The following is a 19,748-nucleotide window of genomic DNA, read 5'->3' as shown; positions in this document are numbered from 1 at the left end:
GTAAATTTGATGTTCTCATGTAATGAGTTTAAGTGATGAAGGAATTTCTCCAGTTCCTGTCTGCCATGAGGCCATACAACAAAAGTATCATCTACGTACCGCCAGAAGACCGTATGCTTTAAAACAGCAGACTCAAGTGCTTTCTCCTCAAAGTCCTCCATAAAGAGATTAGCTACCACAGGCGACAAAGGGGTCCCCATGGCGACGCCGTCTGTTTGTTCAAAGAATTCGTCATTGAATAAAAAGTACGTTGAGGAGAGTATATGTTCAAACAAGGCCGTCATTTCTGCACTGAATAAGTTACCAATAAGATGTAATGATTCCATTAAAGGCACTTTGGTAAAAAGTGAGACCACATCAAAGCTGACTAATAAATCCGGTGTTCTCAGTACCTTAATACATCGAGCGCATATAACATCGGATGATGAAAACCTCCACGCACACTTGGAGAAGGTTTTCAAAGAGAATGGCTACACTTCTCGCCAAATAAGGAAGGCCATGCGCAACTATCATAACAAGAAGCAACGCACTGAGGACGCTGATGACAACTTTAAATCAACTGCGTTCCTTCCATACGCCGGGAATGTGTCGTCGAAAATAGGCCGATTACTGAAGAAAAATAAAATAAAGGTTATCTTCCGTCCACCACCAAAGAACCGAGCCCTGGTTGGATCCGTTAAAGACGATTTACAACTGAAGAAAGCAGGCGTCTACAAAATTCCCTATGAATGTGGCTCTGCATATATTGGCCAGACGACAAGAACTGTCCATGAACGATGGATAGAACATGAAAGATACACCCGTCTGCGGCAACCGTCAAAATCGGCAGTAGAAGAGCACTGTATTTCATTGGGACATTCCATGGAATACAATGGAACAAAAATTTTAGCCCCGGTTTCCGGTTTTTGGGATTCCGTAATCAAGGAATCAGTGGAAATACGTCTTGCCAATAATCTTATAAATCGTGACAACGGCTTTCAGGTGGATAAAAATTGGAATCCTGTTATTAAAATTATACAATCACAGTGGAATCGACAGTGTCATTCGATACTCAATGACTAGATGAACCTTTATTTTCACCATCGAGGGCAGCACGTACAACTCGGCTATGCTGCGCATGTCAACACCTGACGCATGCGCTGTAGGATGCCAGTACATTTCGCATGCGCGAGACTCGCCATAAATACCGCGACTGCACCTGGGCTCTTCAGTAGTTGTGTACTCACCTGATGATGGCCGGACGTCTCTGGGCCGAAATATCGTGGCAGAATGTCGACGGGATCCGGCTGCATACCCGGAAATTATTAGAAGAAGAAATACGCCGGGAAAATTTCAGAAGTCACATCTTCCTGTCTTGTTCGATGGTAGCCATGCTCTCGATTACGAGAAGTTTGTGACATGAGTGTTTCAATATTGATCTAATAGGAATAAAAGTGACATTACGGCATTCTGAATGTTAATTTCGAGTAAATAGATACCCCAAAGTTGATCGACAGCGCCGCGCGGTATTAGCCGAGCGGTCTAAGGCGCTGCAGTCATGGACCGTGCGGCTGATCCTGCCGGAGGTTCGAGTCCTCCTTAGGGCATGGGTGTGTGTGTTTGTCCTTAGGATAATTTATGTTAAGTAGTGTGTAAGCTTAGGGACTGCTGACCTTAGCAGTTAAGTCCCATAAGATTTTACATACATTTGAACATTTGATCGACAGCAATTTCAGATAATTAGCTTCCACCGACAGAGACAACCAATACGTCAAAGAAGAATCTGCACGGGACGACATTTACGAGAGCTGCACCGCGCACAGGTAGGAGGAAATCCGACGACACGACCCACCAAGGCGGATCAAGGAAGGTCTGACTTATACTCGCAAATTCCGGGTGGAAATGATGACCAGTTATACTGTACGTCAGATATACCACCCTCTACGGACTCGCGGCTAAGCTGAGTAATAACAGTATCAGTTTAGAAGCAAGGGAATCTTGCAATGTCTATTCAAATTTCACACCGACTGACAGTGGCGCTAGTAACGCCACTATGAGGATGCAAGTCAATTTGTTTTAACACTCGTGAGCGTTAGTTGCCTTTGAGATTGGATGTGATGGGTCCATGTTGGTTAAGAATGCCTTCAAGGCGACGCACACGCCATTATCAATACCTCACTGAGTTTCAGCGAGGTGTAATATGGCTACGAGAAGCTGGATATTCTTTGTGAGATACTGGAGAAAGGCTTGACAAGAATGTGCCACTGCACGTGTAGCTGGTGGCAGTAGTCACGAGAACGGACTGTCACAAGAAGATTGGGCTCCAGACGCCCAGTGGCACTAGCGAGCGGGAAGACCGTCGTGTTTGGCGGATGGCTTTGGTGCATCGTACTGCACCTGCAGCAGTAATCTGAGCAGCAGTTCACACCACTGTGACACAACGAGCTGTTACAGATTGGTTACGTGAAGGACAGTTCCGAGCTAGACGGCCTGTAGCGTGCATTCCGCCGACCTAAAACCATCGCCGTTTGCGACTTCAGTGGTGTCAAGCGAGAGCTCATTGGCTGGCAGGTTGGAGGTCTGTTGTTTTTTCTGATGAAAGCTGGTTCTCCTTGCGTGCCAGTGATAGCGGTGTGTTGGTTAGAACGAGACCAGTTGAGCCTCCAGTCAACCTATCTGCCTGCTAAACACACTGGACTTGCACGATCAGGAGCACCATCGAGGTTATCCGACGCACCCTGATTGAAAATTTGTACGTCAGTCTGGTGATTCGACCTGTTGTTCTTCCATTCATTAACAGTAGCCCAGGGGGTATTTTCCAACAGCGTAACGTTCGTCCACATACCGCTGTTGTAACCCGACATGATCTACAGTGTCGACATCTTGCCTTGGCGTGCTCGGTCAGCAGAACTGTCGGCAGTCGAGTACATATGGGACATCATGATATCTGTTTGGTAACTCAAAGCTCCAGTTTCACCACTGCTGAAAGCACATTAACAGCCGACATGTAGATCCTGGACACATACTTCAGGAAATGGTGCCTCTGCCTAAACCCTCAGAAAACTGTTCCACCTACGGAACAGACACTCTGACTATAAACCAGAAGTTAAACTCCGAGCCGGCCGCGGTGGCCGTGCGGTTCTGGCGCTGCAGTCCGGAACCGCGGGACTGCTACGGTCGCAGGTTCGAATCCTGCCTCGGGCATGGCTGTGTGTGATGTCCTTAGGTTAGTTACGTTTAGGTAATTCTAAGTTCTAGGGGACTTATGACCTAAGATGTTGAGTCCCATAGTGCTCAGAGCCATTTTAACCATTTAAACTCCGAGGCCAAACCTTGAAGTACTGCAGCACACCGAAGTACCTCGGAAAACACTAGATAGGTTGAAACGTCCCCTTTTGAACAATATACACGACTGTCCTTAACCTGACACACAATATTTATAGCGCAACGCAATCTGACTTTCCACACACAATATTTTGTTAACGCAACGCAATCTGACTTTCAAAATTCTCTACAAGAGAATGGCCCTGACTAACATTAACCTGTACTTTTCAGAAATCACTTACCTTACAAAAATCTTGGTTACTCCCACTACTGCAATACAGCAAGCGCCACTACTGCCAGCTAAATAAAAGATTCAAACTATGGAAGGCACTAACTACTGATAGGGATAGTTAGCAAATGAAAGATATTAATAGAGAACAAACAATGTATTTACCTTGATATCATGACAAATTACAAAACTCCGCCATCTCTCTCCCCACATCCACCACTGCTGGCGGCTCACCTCCAACTGCCCAGCGCTACGCGCTGTTCACAGCCAGCTGCCTAACACTACAATGGTTGAGTATTACAACAATGCAAAGCAGCCACAGACTGTACATGGCACAGCCGGTGATTTTCATACTGAGGTGGCGTTACCAATAAAAAAACCTAAACAGCCAACTTACATATTACATAGCCCCCATGCTCCCCACAAAAAATTTTACAAATTGGGTTGGGCAGTGGGCAATACATATTTGTTAAAATTTTTCATAATCGTAATTACAATAACAAATAAATCAAATGCACACACTTATTGATACAATGTTGGTCAAAAGCTAAAATTTTCTCACAGTCCCTAAAGACAGTCCTGATCATTCATCACATTGCAGTGTTTTTCTCAAAGTCTTAGCAGTAAAAGAAAATGCACACGGAAGTAGTGGATTTCCATGCAGTCTTGAAGAAGTATCGTTGTCCTTCCAACGGAAAGACAGTGCTGACTCTCGACATGCCGACAGGTCATGGGCCACAACAGAGCAAACCCACAGCGGAGTCAGTCGAAGTTTTGAAGAGTATTGGTGGGTGGGTAGGTCATCACAGAGCAGACCCACTGTAGTCCTGGTAGAGATTATGGTATTGGTGGGCCACCAGAGGCGCAGACCCACTGCAGTCCTTGTAGAAATAATGGTACTGGTGAGTCATCAAAGGTGTAGACCCACTGTAGTCGTTGTAGAAATAATGGTATTGGTGGGCCACCAGAGGTGCAGACCCACTGTAGTCCTTGTAGAAATGACGGTACTGGTGGGCCACCAGAGGTGCAGACCCACTGTAGTCCTTGTAGAGATGGCCAGCAACCATCTGTTGTGACTGTGCAGGTGCACAATCACCATCGAAGAGTCTTGCGGATAATGTAGCAAGTCCATAACCACCACTTGTGCACTCACAAAGTTTTTGGAATTGTCCTCAGAACCAGCAATGCTGTTATCCAGTCCCTTGCTGAATTATTAACACACGTGCAAACACTAACAGTCCCTACTTCTCACATATTGTCCATATACTATGACCAACAGAAACGTGTGCAGTGAAATGTAACTTAAAAGTTAATAATATGATGAACTGGTGTCAATTACAATTTTATAGCATAAGAATACAATAACAACGGTATAAAATACATCATTAAAAACATAATAATACAGATAACATTTGTAGGAATAGGGGCTTTACAAAAGAATAGAAATAAACATATACATCAGTGTTACAGGAATTATGACATGAGTACATACATAAAAGATCAGAATAGCTTTTGAAACATCAACTTTACACATGAGCATTAAAACAAAACAGAACAAATACTGTATAAACATCTTTACAAAGTAAATAACATGGTATTAGAAAAATTCTACAACATAGGTCTTATCAGATAAACAACTAAAGACAGGAAGTACACAAATACACAAGGGAACACAAACACATAGTGGGATAACACAATGGAAAGGACAGGGTTCGTTTTTGGTACTGCAGTCCAACCCAAAACTTCATTCCATAGATCTTTCGTCTTATTTCAACCTTTGCTTCCACCAAAAAAATCCTATCCAAGCATGCTTTCTGTATTTATTTCACATATTTCTTACCTCATTATTTATTTCCAAGAAAATCCTACCTATACCTGCTTTCTGTACTTTTTTCGTATGATTTCTCAATGCATTTCTTCCAATTCATCGCAACACAGTCTCTTATATAGTCTACCCCCTCTTAAGCTAACTTAAATCTACTGAGCTCAGATGCTAAACTAAGGGACGAGGCAATGCAGCAACACATAAAACAATAAACGCAAACAGCAATGACAAAAATTGCAGATTTGCAAAGGAAGCAGCATTTTAGAAATTAGCAAAGCAATTGTAATATTACAACTAATCTAAGGTAATGTGCAACAAATAATAACAAGAAATCATTAGTAAAACTGGCTTAACAGAATAATACAAAGTCAAATTCAATAACACTATGCCTGGCAAACAGCAGCAACTTATACCTAAACATGACATAGCTCAAGCAGAAAAAATATTACAGTAAAAATGGCCATGTTTAAAACTTACGTCACATCTTAACACTAGAGTGATGCATCACAAAAACTTACTCTACGAAAAAAATTAACAAGTAGTTGAAAAGAAAATTATGTATGCAGTTCCTGTTATTAGTCCCTTCTTATTGGTCTTTCCATTCCAAGAGCTCCTTTTTCGAAGAATGTGGGTCATAAAATAATTATTTAATAGATCTGTTGACAGAAAGTGTCCACATTAGCAAATGAATTTTTTTTTATTTTTTTTTTATAAAACCTATGCTGCAACACAGCTGGAAACTAGATATCAAATGGAATAAGCAACTATGTACAAAGTAAAGCATAAAATAATCATTCAGTAGTCATGAGGTATTTCATAAGTTAGTAGAAAAATCTCTCAACTAGAGAGACAGTAGTCATAATCAGGTGTATAGACATAAAAATATTTCTCGTCATTTCATTAGGCATCCAGTGTAATCATATGTTTTCAAGTTCGACTGTGTCGTTTTTACGATGCTTTCTACAAAGGAATGTCAGAAGCGAAGTTAATAGCTTCCCCCTTTTTTTTTTCTACCTGTGCCGCTGGAAGGCTAATGGCTTTTTTTTTTCGGGCGGCTGTCGCCCAGGTGGGTGCCCGCGACGCATTACGTGCAGGTGGTCACTGAACTTTCTTACCGAAATATTTACGACAGCAGTTTCCGCTACGACAGTCTCACATAAAAATATTTCACAGGTCAAGAATTAGCGTTGCAAATCTGTAGAAACAAAATCTTATTGATATAACAGTGTCCAAAAAATTTTCGTCGGCATTGTGATACATTCACGCATTTACACACATTTCACAACTCTTAAAGTACGATTCTTGGTTTCCAACAACCTTTATCACAAATCAGAGTCCCTAAATCACTATTCATTACTCCTTACCTTATTACACATATACAAATTCGTCGACGCGTCTTCAATATTTCCTGTTAATGAATACGTAGCATAATCAAATAACTCATATAGCATCAGCTTCTTGACCATAAACATACCTCAGCAGCATAATACACATCGTCGTCGTAAAAATAACATCATAACACCTCAGTCAAATCTCAAAATCGTCGTAGCTTCCTCCAATAATTTCAAAACCTAGAAAAATTCTCTGCTCATTTCAGTAGTGTCATCTACCTCAAACGTACTTTAAAATCATGCTCCCTTACCAAATATATCATTCAAAGCTCTCATAGTATCACAATGGGTCCAAAAAAATATGAACAGTTCACAAAGTATAGACAAAATACAATTTCGTAAGTGTGAAGGTATCCAACTGTGTAATTACGTAAACATCTGTCACTGATGTAGTAAAAAAAATGTTTATCTCTCAGTTAAATGATCAGATAGCTGTGTAATTTGTGTGTTAGAGAAATATGGTACCGATGTGTAAAGTTGTATAAGCAAATACCATATTAGCTAGGGCTCCTTGTGCGTGCCAAACACATGGTACACAAAGTAAGCGTGTACCCCCCTGAGGATTAATGTAATTATACCTTCAGGTGTTACAGATTACAGCAATGGGGTACTGTAGCGCTAAACTGTGCGTCATGTTGTAAGATAATCTCTGTGGAACTGTCATAGTTATCGTCCTCTGTAAGCAAAGTTCTGCAGAAGTCAATGTACTTACCTCATGAGAAACAAAAGTGAAATGCTTTGCGTATAGATATCTTAGTTATTACGCTTATTGTTGTGATGAAGAAAGTACTGTGCTGTGATGTATTGTTGTGCCACGGACAAGGCTGTCTCATTGTAGCTATACCACAAAAGTTAAATACTAAAACATGTTTTACTTTCCAGAAGAATTCAGAAAAATTGTGCAGATATAAAACAGATACACCGCAAAAGCAACATTGTAAATTGTCACTCATTAGTAGCGTCGTGATAAAACCGTGTAGTTGTCACATAAACTAACCACTGTGTCGTCTGGTATCTCACAGAAAGCACTTTAATTTCAGAATGTATTTTCAAATAAACCAAAATGTTGCATTAAAATCTCAAGTTAAAAAAGCACATTATCTCTCAATAAACGGTGTTACATGTGAAATGTGGTGTAAACCTTTGCTCTTCCTAGTACGCAGAGTTTCAACTTTAACGCAATTATCAAGTGGTATACGTCGGTAAAGAATACTGGAATTTTTCTCAAGGTTAGCGCCTGTGTTATTTTTCTCGGAGCCAGCGGGCGCACGCGGCTGCCTGCTGTGCGAGTCATTGTCTGTTTCTTTGCTGGCGCGCGTCGTTATTCGGATTAGGAGACCGAACTTCTACAAATTCGCCTTGCCGAGAGGGCCCAGCTCTGTTTGAATCCCGCCAGTTCTGATGCAATTCAGGTCTGTCGTTACGATCACATCGTCTGTCGTCATGTCGGTAGTTTCTGTGGTTTCTTTCTTGTCGGTTAAGTGGTGGAGAATTTCTCCCTGAATCGTAACTGCGCGCTGGACTGTTGCGTCTGAAGTTATTCTGTCTCCCTTGATAATAATTGTTTTGGTTCCCATATTGTCTGTTTCTAAGGTAATCTCTGTCATATTCATTACTACGGAAATGCGATCTTTCTCTGTAACTATTGTTACTCTGCCAGTGGTTGTCATATGGGTGGTGTCTGTTTTGTTCACGATTTGCGTTGTAAGAATAGCCTTGTCGTGTCCAGTTATTATTTCTTTCATCGCGGAATTGTGACGGATGTGACCTGCAATTGTTGTATTCCTGTTTTCGCATCCGGCGACTGTCTGTGTCAATTTCTAGTTCTTGTAGGAGTCCCTGAAAAGCTTCAATGTCGTCTTTGCAACGTCCTGCTAAAATAATATGTCGTAAATGTTCAGGCAATTTGAGTAAGCAAATGCGGATGAGTTCTGAGGGGCTATATGGGTTTGACAGGTACTGATTCTTGTGCAACATGTCTTCAAAATATTTCACAAGACTTGAGAATTCAGATTGTTCGAAATGTTTCATCATTATGATGCCATGTTTTACTCGGTCTTGTGTGGCTTGAGACCAATATGCTGAGAGGAAGGCATGGTAAAATTCTCCTTCACTATGACAATCGTGAATGACCGAACGCATTCTTACAGCTGGTTCATTCTCTAAATAGCCACACATAAATTCTAATCTGTGTTCTAACGACCAGTTAGGGGGAAAACAATGAGAGAATTGATGAAGCCACGCTTGTGGATGAATGTCGTTGGCAGAATTCTTAAATGTTTTGAATTTACGTGTAGTAATGAACAGCTTATAGTCAAAATCATCGTGTCGGCGAGTAGCATATCGGTCATTATTACGTCGTTTCGGCGGTTCCATCTCAAAATTCGGTGTGCCTTGCCAATTTCTGTCATAATTTCCGAAGTGTCCTGTGTTATTATTTTGTGGCTGTTCCATATTGCTAAGTCCCTCTTCCCGTATTGGGGCGCGAGTGTCCTCCGAAATACGTAATTCTTGTACTACCTGTGTCAGCTGATCTTGTACTTCGCGGATTTCTCTTTGGTGTTGCGTATTAATTTGATTCTGATTTTGTTTGAATTTCCTAATTTGTTCGCACTCTTCTGTGTCATTAAAGACTACCGGTTTTGTGTCATTCAGATTATCATCTACCTTCGTAGATAAATTATTTAGCTGATCCGAAAGTTCAACTACTTTCTCTGATAATGTACTAATTTCCTCCATGTGTCTTTCTACTGTGTCTTTTAAGTTTTCCTGGGTTTTTCCAAGTTGCGTAACCGAATCGGTAGATGCAACTGAGTCAAATTTAGCTTGCAAGGTCTCATGATTTTCATGAACAGTAGTTTGCAGTTCTTTTATGGCTACTTCGTGATTCTGTAGTGCATTTTCATGCCGCGAAAAAATAGGTTGGAAATGCTCACAAATTTGTGTTTTTACGTCGTTACAGACTTTTTGACATTTCGATTCAATGTGATGTAACTCATTAGTTAAATCCTCACGTGTTTGTTCAAGAGTTTGCTCCAATGAGTCTAACTTTTGAAGCTGTTGCTGTGTTTGACTCTGATTTTGTTCCATTTGTTTCTGATTTTGTTCGATTGTGTCTAATTTTTGAAGATTTTGTCCCATTTGTTTCTGATTTTGTTCGAGCGTTGTATCTAACTTTTGAAGCTTTTGTTGTGTTTGTCCCATTTGTTGTATTAATTGTAATAACAATGCACTGGTGTCTGGAACATGTTCCTCAGTGCTTTTCGGCAGTGAATTTGCACCGGAAACATTCACATTTTGACAAGCAGAAAATGTGTCTTGCCTCATTTGAGAAAACGGTGAGGACCCAAATCCTGAATTCACAGCATTTGCGAGATTGTTTCCATCGTTTCGGATTCCTGAGGCGAGCTGTCGCCGACCGATCGATCGATAATGCTTCCCTGTTCTCTAATTGTTTCGCTGTCTACACCATTGTTTGCAGCCCGCTCCATTTCCCTATGCACAGCTACCAAATTATTACTTTGAACATCTGTTAATTCATTACACAGTGGTGCTGGCAAGCTACGCTCGTCGTCACTATTATTTCTCAGTTTGCTTTGGAGCCTAGTGTTACGTTTTTCACACGCCATTATTGTCACAGTATTTCACACGACAACACAGAAAAACACAATTTGAAGAGCAAAAATAAGAAAACACATTAACATAGCACTGAAAATAATATCTAGTTAATTGCAAGCGCAGCTGCGAAATACTTGCTGCAAATCTACATGCATGCCACAACTGTTTTACTGTACAACAATGAAAAACTACAACTACAAAGGAAATTCTCTCTATAATTACGCGCTAGCAATAAACAAAATCTACACTAATTACACAAACTACAAGGAAAAAATCAGAAGATTCCAGTGAGGTATCCTCGGCTAAGGGTCGACATATGAAACGTCCCCTTTTGAACAATATACACGACTGTCCTTAACCTGACACACAATATTTATAGCGCAACGCAATCTGACTTTCCACACACAATATTTTGTTAACGCAACGCAATCTGACTTTCAAAATTCTCTACAAGAGAATGGCCCTGACTAACATTAACCTGTACTTTTCAGAAATCACTTACCTTACAAAAATCTTGGTTACTCCCACTACTGCAATACAGCAAGCGCCACTACTGCCAGCTAAATAAAAGATTCAAACTATGGAAGGCACTAACTACTGATAGGGATAGTTAGCAAATGAAAGATATTAATAGAGAACAAACAATGTATTTACCTTGATATCATGACAAATTACAAAACTCCGCCATCTCTCTCCCCACATCCACCACTGCTGGCGGCTCACCTCCAACTGCCCAGCGCTACGCGCTGTTCACAGCCAGCTGCCTAACACTACAATGGTTGAGTATTACAACAATGCAAAGCAGCCACAGACTGCACATGGCACAGCCGGTGATTTTCATACTGAGGTGGCGTTACCAATAAAAAAACCTAAACAGCCAACTTACATATTACAAGGTCCTTAACTTTCCGACAACATCTCTCCAACGTGGCCGCAAAAGTGAAGACCCGTAATAATATCTTTCTGAAGCTTGCTGGGGTTGGAGCGCTCAAACCCTAAGATCAACTGCTTTGGCACTATCATATTCCGTCGCTGAGTACTGTCGTCCAACTTGGATGAACAGTGCTCACTGTAGCAAGATAGATGCTCAACTCAACCAGACAATGTGACTTATCACAGGCTGCATACGTAGCACTCGAACTGCATAGCTACCAGTTTTAAGTAACATCCAACCTTCAGATCTACGAAGATCAGATGCTCTCCTGAAGACCTGGAGAAATGTTCAGAAGAACCCGCAGCTACCCGTACACAGCGATATATTAATAGCAGAACATCAGCGTCAGAAGTCAAGAAAACCACCTTGGTGAACTGCACGACACCTTGAAGCCTCCGACTTTGACATCAACGAAGGATGGAGAAGTCAGTGGGAAGAATCGTCAGTGTTCAACGGTCGTCTGGTTGAAAAGCCTTCCATGCGAGTTCCAGGTTTCACACTCCCCAGACGCCAGTGGAGAACCATCAACCGCACCCGAACAGGACAAGGGAACTGCTGATATATAAAGCACAAATGGGGCTGGGCAACATCTCCAGATTGTGACTGTGGAGCTGCCGTACAAACAATTAATAACATTGTTGGTAAATGCCCGAAACGAGCCTTTGGGGGATCAATAAATGACATCCACCACGCATCACCTGAAGGGCTCAACTGGATCAACAGATTGGATGTAGAAATCTAAAAACTTGTGTCATGTGTAGATAATTTAGGATAATACTGTGAACATTTGATTCTGTACATGTATTTTGCTTGTCATTTCTTACACTGTATACCCTTAAAATTATGTATTTGATCCAAGCTCCGTATCATCATAAGATATATAAATAAATAGGACGACAACTGCAGCGTCATCCAGAAACAGGATTAACCGTCCCTGTATTGACCGACCAAGTGGAATTCCATTCCACAAACAATCCGGCACCTGTACAACACAATTCGTGCACGTCTGTATGTCTGCATTCAACATTCTGGTGGTTACAGCGGTTGCTAGTTACAGCGGTTGCTACTGTATCAGTACTTCACTTTGCAATGGATTATCTCACACTTATATTAACCTGTGATCTTGCAATGTTGTTGTTGTTGTGGTCTTCAGTTCTGAGACTGGTTTGATGCAGCTCTCCATGCTACTCTATCCTGTGCAAGCTGCTTCATCTCCCAGTACATACTGCAGCCTACAATCTTCTCAATCTGCTTAGTGTATTCATCTCTTAGTCCCCCCTCTATGATTTTTACCCTCCACGCTGACCTCCAATACTAAATTGGTGATCCCTTGATGCCTCAGAACATGTCCTACCAACTGATCCCTTCTTCTAGTCAAGTTGTGCCACAAACTCCTCTTCTCCCCAATTATATTCAATTCCTCCTCATTAGTTATGTGATCTACCCATCTAATCTTCAGCATTCTTCTGTAGCACCACATTTCGAAAGCTTGTATTCTCTTCTTGTCAGAACTATTTATCGTCCATCTTTCACTTCCATACATGGCTACACTCCACACAAATATTCTCAGAAACGACTTCCTGACACTTAAATCTATATTCGATGTTAACAAATTTCTCTTCTGCAGAAACGCTTTCCTTGCCATTGCCAGTCTACATTTTATATCCACTCTACTTCGACCATCATCAGTTATTTTCCTCCCCAAATAGCAAAACTCATTTACTACTTTAAGTGTCTCATTTCCTAATCTAATTGCCTCAGCATCACCCGACTTAATTCGACTACATTCCATTATCCTCGTTTTGCTTTTGTTGATGTTCATCTTATATCCTCCTTTCAAGACACTATCCATTCCGTTCAACTTCTCTTCCAAGTCGTTTGCTGTCTCTGACAGAATTACAATGTCATCGACGAACTCAAAGTTTTTATTTCTTCTCCACGGATTTTAATACCTACTGCGAATTTTTCTTTAGTTTCCTTCACTGCTTGCTCAATATACAGATTGGCTACAACCCTGTCTCACTCCCTTCCCAACCACTGCTTCCCTTTCATACCCCTCGACTCTTATAAATGCCATCTGGTTTCTGTACAAATTGTAAATAGCCTGTATTTTACCCCTGCCACCTTCAGAATTTGAAGGAGAGTATTCCAGTCAACATTGTCACTTAAATATGTTACCTACACAAATGTATTCCCGAAATTTCATTACTGTATATTATTTTTTGGTGTCGATTTTTTCCGGTCAGTTTATGTGCAGAGCTAAGTTTCGATGCCGACTGTTAGATGCTGCCCAACAACTTCTGTTCATCTATTGTACTTAAGATCCAGCCCTGTCCGTAGGCGCATGCTTGCCATACCGTGATTACCTGGAGTGCCGCTGGGAAGGAAACGACGGGCGCTGCCTCGAACTGCTCCTTGTCCACCTGCTGGTCGCAGCGCACCCACGTGCCGTTGGCGCTGGTGACTGTCAGGCGGGCGGCCGGGGCGTCGCACACGTTACTCATGCGGCCCTCTCGCGCAGGACACGGCGAGCCCGAGGCCCGCTGGCCGGCTCCGCCCACCAGAAGCATCAACAGCGTCCACCGCCAGAGCATGGTCCGTGCAGTCTCGTGGGAACTCGCGCGCCAGCCGGCACTAATACCCGCGCCGTGGGAAGTGCCGGAAGCTGGGCTCACGTGCTCCGCTAATGGCGCGCGATTGGCGAACGGCGGCTTTCATTCCGGGGCACACTTCCTCGCTCTGCGGTTCCGCACTCCAATTGCCGTGAGAAACGTGTACGTTCCACGTCTCATTATTTGCTAAACCATTGGCCTTGAGTAGATTCAAAGCGACATATCACTATTTGGACCGAAGAGTGCACCATGTGTAATGTTGACTACTGCGTGGTAAGTAGTCTTTATTGTTGGTTGAAAATTACCGATTGTCAAATTCATTTCGAATCGGGGCAGACGGCAGTACCTAAGCAAAGAGAATCGTAATCATAAAATTTACTAGATAACTGCGAGTACGATGTTACATCACCTGCAGGGTTTACTACAGACACGCGAAAATTGTGCCTAGCAGGGTCTCAAACAGGGATTTTTTGCACATGGCGCGTGGTCACCATAACCACTTCGGCTTTCTGTGCAAACGTCCTGGACAATCCAAATTTCCAAATGTCATACTGTCTACGTCCCACAGTGATCACACACAGTTCGTGTGAATCTCACATAGGGATTTTCCTTGCTTTGATGAAACAGAAATTTTCTGGGGTCTATATTACACCATGTGTTGTTGTTGTGGTCTTCAGTCCAGAGACTGGTTTGATGCAGCTCTCCATGCTACTCTGTCCTGTGCAAGCTTCTTCATCTTCCAGTACCTACCGCAACCTACATCCTTCTGAATCTGCTTGGTGTATTCATCTCTTGATCTCTCTCTACGATTTTTTACCCTCCACACTGCCCTCCAGTACTAAATTGGTGAGCTCTTGTGCCTCAGAAAATGACCCACCAACGGATCCCTTCTTCTAGTCAAATTGTGCCACAACCTCCTCTTCTCTCCAATTCTACTCAATACCTCCTCATTAGTTATGTGATCTACCCATCTAATCTTCAGCATTCTTCTGTAACACCACATTTCGAAAGCTTCTATTCTCTTCTTGTCTAAACTATGCCGGCCGCTGGTGGCCGAGCGGTTCTAGGCGCTTCAGTCTGGAACCGCGCGACCGCTACGGTCGCAGGTTGGAATCCTGCCTCGGGCATTGATGTGTGTGATGTCCTTAGGTTAGTTAAGTTTAAGTAGCTCTAAGTTCTAGGAGACTAATGACCTGAGATGTTAAGTCCCATAGTGCTCAGAGCCTTGTCTAAACTATTTATCGTCCTTGTTTCACTTCCATACAGGGCTACACTCCTTACAAATACTTTCAGAAACTACTTCCTGACACTTAAATCTATACTCGCTGTTAACAAATTCCTCTTCTTCAGAAACGCTTTCCTTGCCATTGCTAGTCTACATTTTATATCCTCTCTATTTCGACGATCATCAGTTATTTTGCTCCCGAAATAGCAAAACTCATCTACTACTTTAAGTGTCCATTTCCTAATCTAATTCTCTCTGCATCACCCGACTTAATTCGACTACATTCCATTATCCTCGTTTTGCTTTTGTTGATGTTCATCCTATATCCTCCTTTCAAGGCACTGTTCATTCTGTTCAACTGCTCTTCCAAGTCCTTTGCTGTCTCTGACATAATTACAATGTCATCGGCGAACCTCAAAGTTTTTATTTCTTCTCCATGGATTTTAATACCTACTCCGAATTTTTCTTTTGTTTCCTTTACACCATACAGCCGATATAATATCGTCTTGGCAGTCTAAGGATATATTTCATCATTTAATACGACTGTAGATAGTCATTAGTGTCTGTTTTTCAGACATGCGTTCGTGTACGTTGTACTAACTGTATTTAACGCCAAAGTAAGGAGAAGCGACGAGAAAAACATTGCCTCTGGCTATGCAGAAATAACAAGAACGGTTTAAAAGCAGCGTGGTACGTAGACACCACGTCGTATGGAAGTTTTAATCGGTCTGGGAGGCATGCACGGATAGACACAGTGGGTAAGCCAACCGCTGACGATAAGCGGGAAATCTGGATTCGAATCGCGGTCGGCCAGAATTCACATGTGTCTTTAGTAAATCATACAGCTGACGTAATGTCGTATTCGCAATTTGTGAGTATATTTCATAACTTACTATGGTTGTAGATAGTCAGCAGTCTCTGTTCAATCAGACATGTGCGTCGAACTACACAGACACTGTCAAATACAGACACTGCTCTAACTATAGAATGATAATCAAGTGCCAGATTCTGGTCATAGTATAACATGTCATACCCAGCATCGCCGTGAAGTCGTCCTCCTCCTTGTCGAGAAAGCAGTAGTCAGTATCCAGTTGACAGGGGACCGCTGTCGATCCTAGAGCTGAAGGGTTGGTCGTACCTTCATCTGTCTACAGTGCCAGACCCTACTTTTTATTGGGTCGTCAGTGTTCGTAAATGTTTGATGTGTCCCGCCACGCCTTCTTCTCCTCTACCAACCTTTCAATCGCGGAGTAGCCCTCACACCCAATATCGTCAATTATTATGGTGGATATATTCCCGCCTGTCTCCGCCTACAGTTGTTACCCTCTAAAGCTACCTTTAGTACCATGTCCTATCACGTCTACCTTCTTTCTCGTTGCTTTCCATACATTCCTTTCTTCGCTGATTCTGCAGAGAATTTCCTCGTTTCTTATCAGTCCACTGAATATCCTACTATAGCACCACATCTCAAACGAATCGATTCTCTTCTTTTCCGGTTTTCTCCATGTCCATGATTCATTTGCATAAAAATTGTGCTGCAAATTTACCTTCTCGAAATTTTCTCCGACAAATAAAGGCGGATATTTAATATTAAGAGACTTCTTTTCGCCATAAATGTCCTCTTGTCCTGTGCTATTCTGCTTTTTATTTCCTGCTTGCTCCGTCTGCAGTATGCTGTTTTGCTTCCAAGGCAGTACTGCGTATACTTGATGGTCCCCAAATTTGATGTTAAGTTTGTCTTTAAACGTATTTCTACTCCTTCTCATTCCTTTCGCCCTTTTTCTCAATCCATATTCTGTTCTCTTCAGGCTATTCGTTCAATCAACCGTTCATGCAAGTCTTCCTCACGTTTTATTGAAGATAGCAATGTCACCTGGGAGTCTTATTATTGACATTTATTGGCATCCTTACACCCTGAATTTTTTTCTGCCATTGCTTTTCCATTGTATAGATTTAACTACAGGAGCGAAAGACTGCCTACCTACCTTTAACCGTTTTTTATTCTAGTTCTCCGTTCTCTATCTTCCATTTTTATCACTCCATCTTAGTTCACGTAAAAATTGCATATTTTCTATTGATCCCTATAGATTTCACCTATTATTCCGACAATTTAGAACATACAGCACCTACTGGAAATAAATTTCCAAAAAATTTCAGTATTTTAAACATAGCTTCACAACAGCAACGGTTCCACGTAATAAAATGGTTAAAATGGCTCTGAGCACTATGGGACTTAACATCTTAGGTCATCAGTCCCCTAGAACTTAGAACTACTTAAACCTAACTAACCTAACGACATCACACACATCCATGCCCGAGGCAGGACTCGAACCTGCGACCGTAGCAGTCCCGCGGTTCCAGACTGAAGCGCCTAGAACCGCACGGCCACCGCGGCCGGCTCCACGTAATAAAATTATAAACAGCCGACCAGTTGCAACGGATAAAGAATTCTTTACCTAGGTTTCAACAAATTTGTCTTCTTCAGAAGGTGGCAATTTTACATTAGTAAGGACTAATGTGCCACCGCCGTTTTTACAAATGTCGCCATAGATCCATTTGTCAAAATTAAAATATAGCCCTAGAAATAGGGTTTGTCACGTAAATATAAATTAGTACATGGATCTTGCAGAGCTCACAACCGACTACGTGACAAACCCTATTTCTAGGGCTATATTTTAATTTTGACAAATGGATCTATGCCGACATTTGTAAAAACGGCGATGGTACATTAGTCCTTACTAATGTAAAATTGCCATCTTCTGAAGAAGACAAATTTAAATTTGTTGAAATTCTTTATCCATTGCAACTGGTCGGCTGTTTATAATTTTATTTCCAAAAAATGTTACTTCTGGAAGCAGCCCTCGCCAGAGGAGTACTTTTGGTAAGAGAAGGCAATGACCAATGAGAATTCCTCCACTCTGCTACTGAGGCTACTTGGCTGAAAGGTAGGACTGAATTAAGATTTTCGGGAGACGGTGTTAGCACAGAGATTGAGGAGCAGACTGGCACCCCTCCTCAAAGTAGAAGGCAAGACGTGAACCCCCTGGATCAGGAGGTGCCTTATTAAAAATATTTTGTAGCTGTACAGTTACAAAATATTACAGTTGGATAGCTACATATAGCATGGAAAATGGTAGTCGTATCAACGTCGCAAAATAAGTGGCGATGAACATCGGGTACGGACTGCCTGAGGACAGCGTCACCCCCTTACAACTCGGAGATACTTTGAAATGCCTCGGCCATGATTTCACAGACGATATACGACGAACCGCTGCTCACAGCTTTCGACAACGTTTACAAAATGTTCGGACTGGGATAGTCAATAACCGCCTACGAGCCCTGGACATCGTCCAACGGACCCAGTATGTCAACACACATTTAGCGTCACGCATTCCGCACATCGCCCAGATATTACCTATACCGGTGATGTTAGCTCGCCGTATACTGGCGGCTTTTGAGTCCTTCGTGAGTTCAGAAATGCTTTTCAAGATCACGTATGAGACTCTCACCCTTCCCCCGGATCGGGGAGGGCTTGGCCTTTATCTCGTTCATGACAGAGCGGTCGCCCTATTTGTGAGCACATTAGTCAAACTATGGCACCGCCGTCCGGACAGTCTGACCAGTTTGTTAATAGAAGAACTAGCACCGCCCTCCCTGTTGCCACCTCTGCCGATACACCACGTCCCCTCCTCGCTCTTCTACATCGATGTCTTTTACCTCGAACTCAGTTACGTTCGACTTGCCTTACCAGCGACTCAACTGGCGACGGCAAAGACGGTTTATCGGGTCCTGCAACGTGGACGACCCGATAATGTCGTGGAGAGGAAGCACCCGAACGTCAACTGGCGAGTAGTGTGGAGGACAATTCACCACGTAACACTGGACACTGACGTTACTGCGATGTGGCATATCACTGTCAACGGTAAGCAGGTGACCAGATCAAGGCTAGATGCGATTCACATGGTAGACTCACCCACGCGCACGAGCTGTGGCGTTCAAGACAACGATGAACACCGTCTCAGCTGTGGCGAGTCTGCGGCAGTGTGGCATTTAGTGAGGCAAATGTCAGCGTACTTCCTTCGGGTAATGCCGGATCATATCGACCCCAAGACTGTCTTATTCCCGGATGAGACGTATTACCCACGAACTAAAACTAATGCAATGGCGTGGCTTCGTGGACATGCAGTGCTTTATTTGTTTCAAGACAGCACTAAGGACACTTTAGACTTTTGGAACTATTTGCAGGAACTTGCAAGATCCTCCGTAACCTGAAGTATCGACAATATTTTTCTAGTTTTTTGTGGAGTGCGTTCCACGACCCTCCACGCAGCTGGAACATCACGCGTAAGAGAGGCTAAAATTACAAGACGATGATAGAACACTACATGGTACAACGTGGGATCTACCTTGGCCGTTGCGAGAAGTCATACCTGGATGATAAAGTAGATAGAGTGCTTCGTCGTGATTTCTTGCACTGTGTAGCACTATTTGCCCCCTTTCCTCTTTTTGTCCCCAGTGCGAAAGATTCTTCACAGTTTTCGTTTCCCATCCGATGCAAGATGTGGTACCGGTTAATGCTGATACGGATCCCACACTTCGGTTTTGTTTAAT

General features: G+C 42.5%; 1 protein-coding gene across 1 annotated transcript in view; it reads right to left on the bottom strand.

The window, feature by feature from the left end:
* LOC126237166 (protein D2-like) overlaps positions 1 to 13,894 on the bottom strand; it is an 83,248-nt gene extending 69,354 nt beyond the window's left edge. The window contains exon 1 of the mRNA XM_049947064.1: positions 13,667 to 13,894. Within this exon, the coding sequence (XP_049803021.1) occupies positions 13,667 to 13,894 (228 nt within the window). The remainder of the gene's footprint in view (positions 1 to 13,666) is intronic.
* Between the last annotated feature and the right edge of the window lie 5,854 nt (positions 13,895 to 19,748).

This window comes from Schistocerca nitens, chromosome 1 (assembly GCF_023898315.1).
Source record: "Schistocerca nitens isolate TAMUIC-IGC-003100 chromosome 1, iqSchNite1.1, whole genome shotgun sequence".
Lineage (NCBI taxonomy): Eukaryota > Metazoa > Arthropoda > Insecta > Orthoptera > Acrididae > Schistocerca > Schistocerca nitens.
Note: the sequence above shows the minus strand (reverse complement) of the source record. Positions and strands in the feature narration are given on the sequence as shown.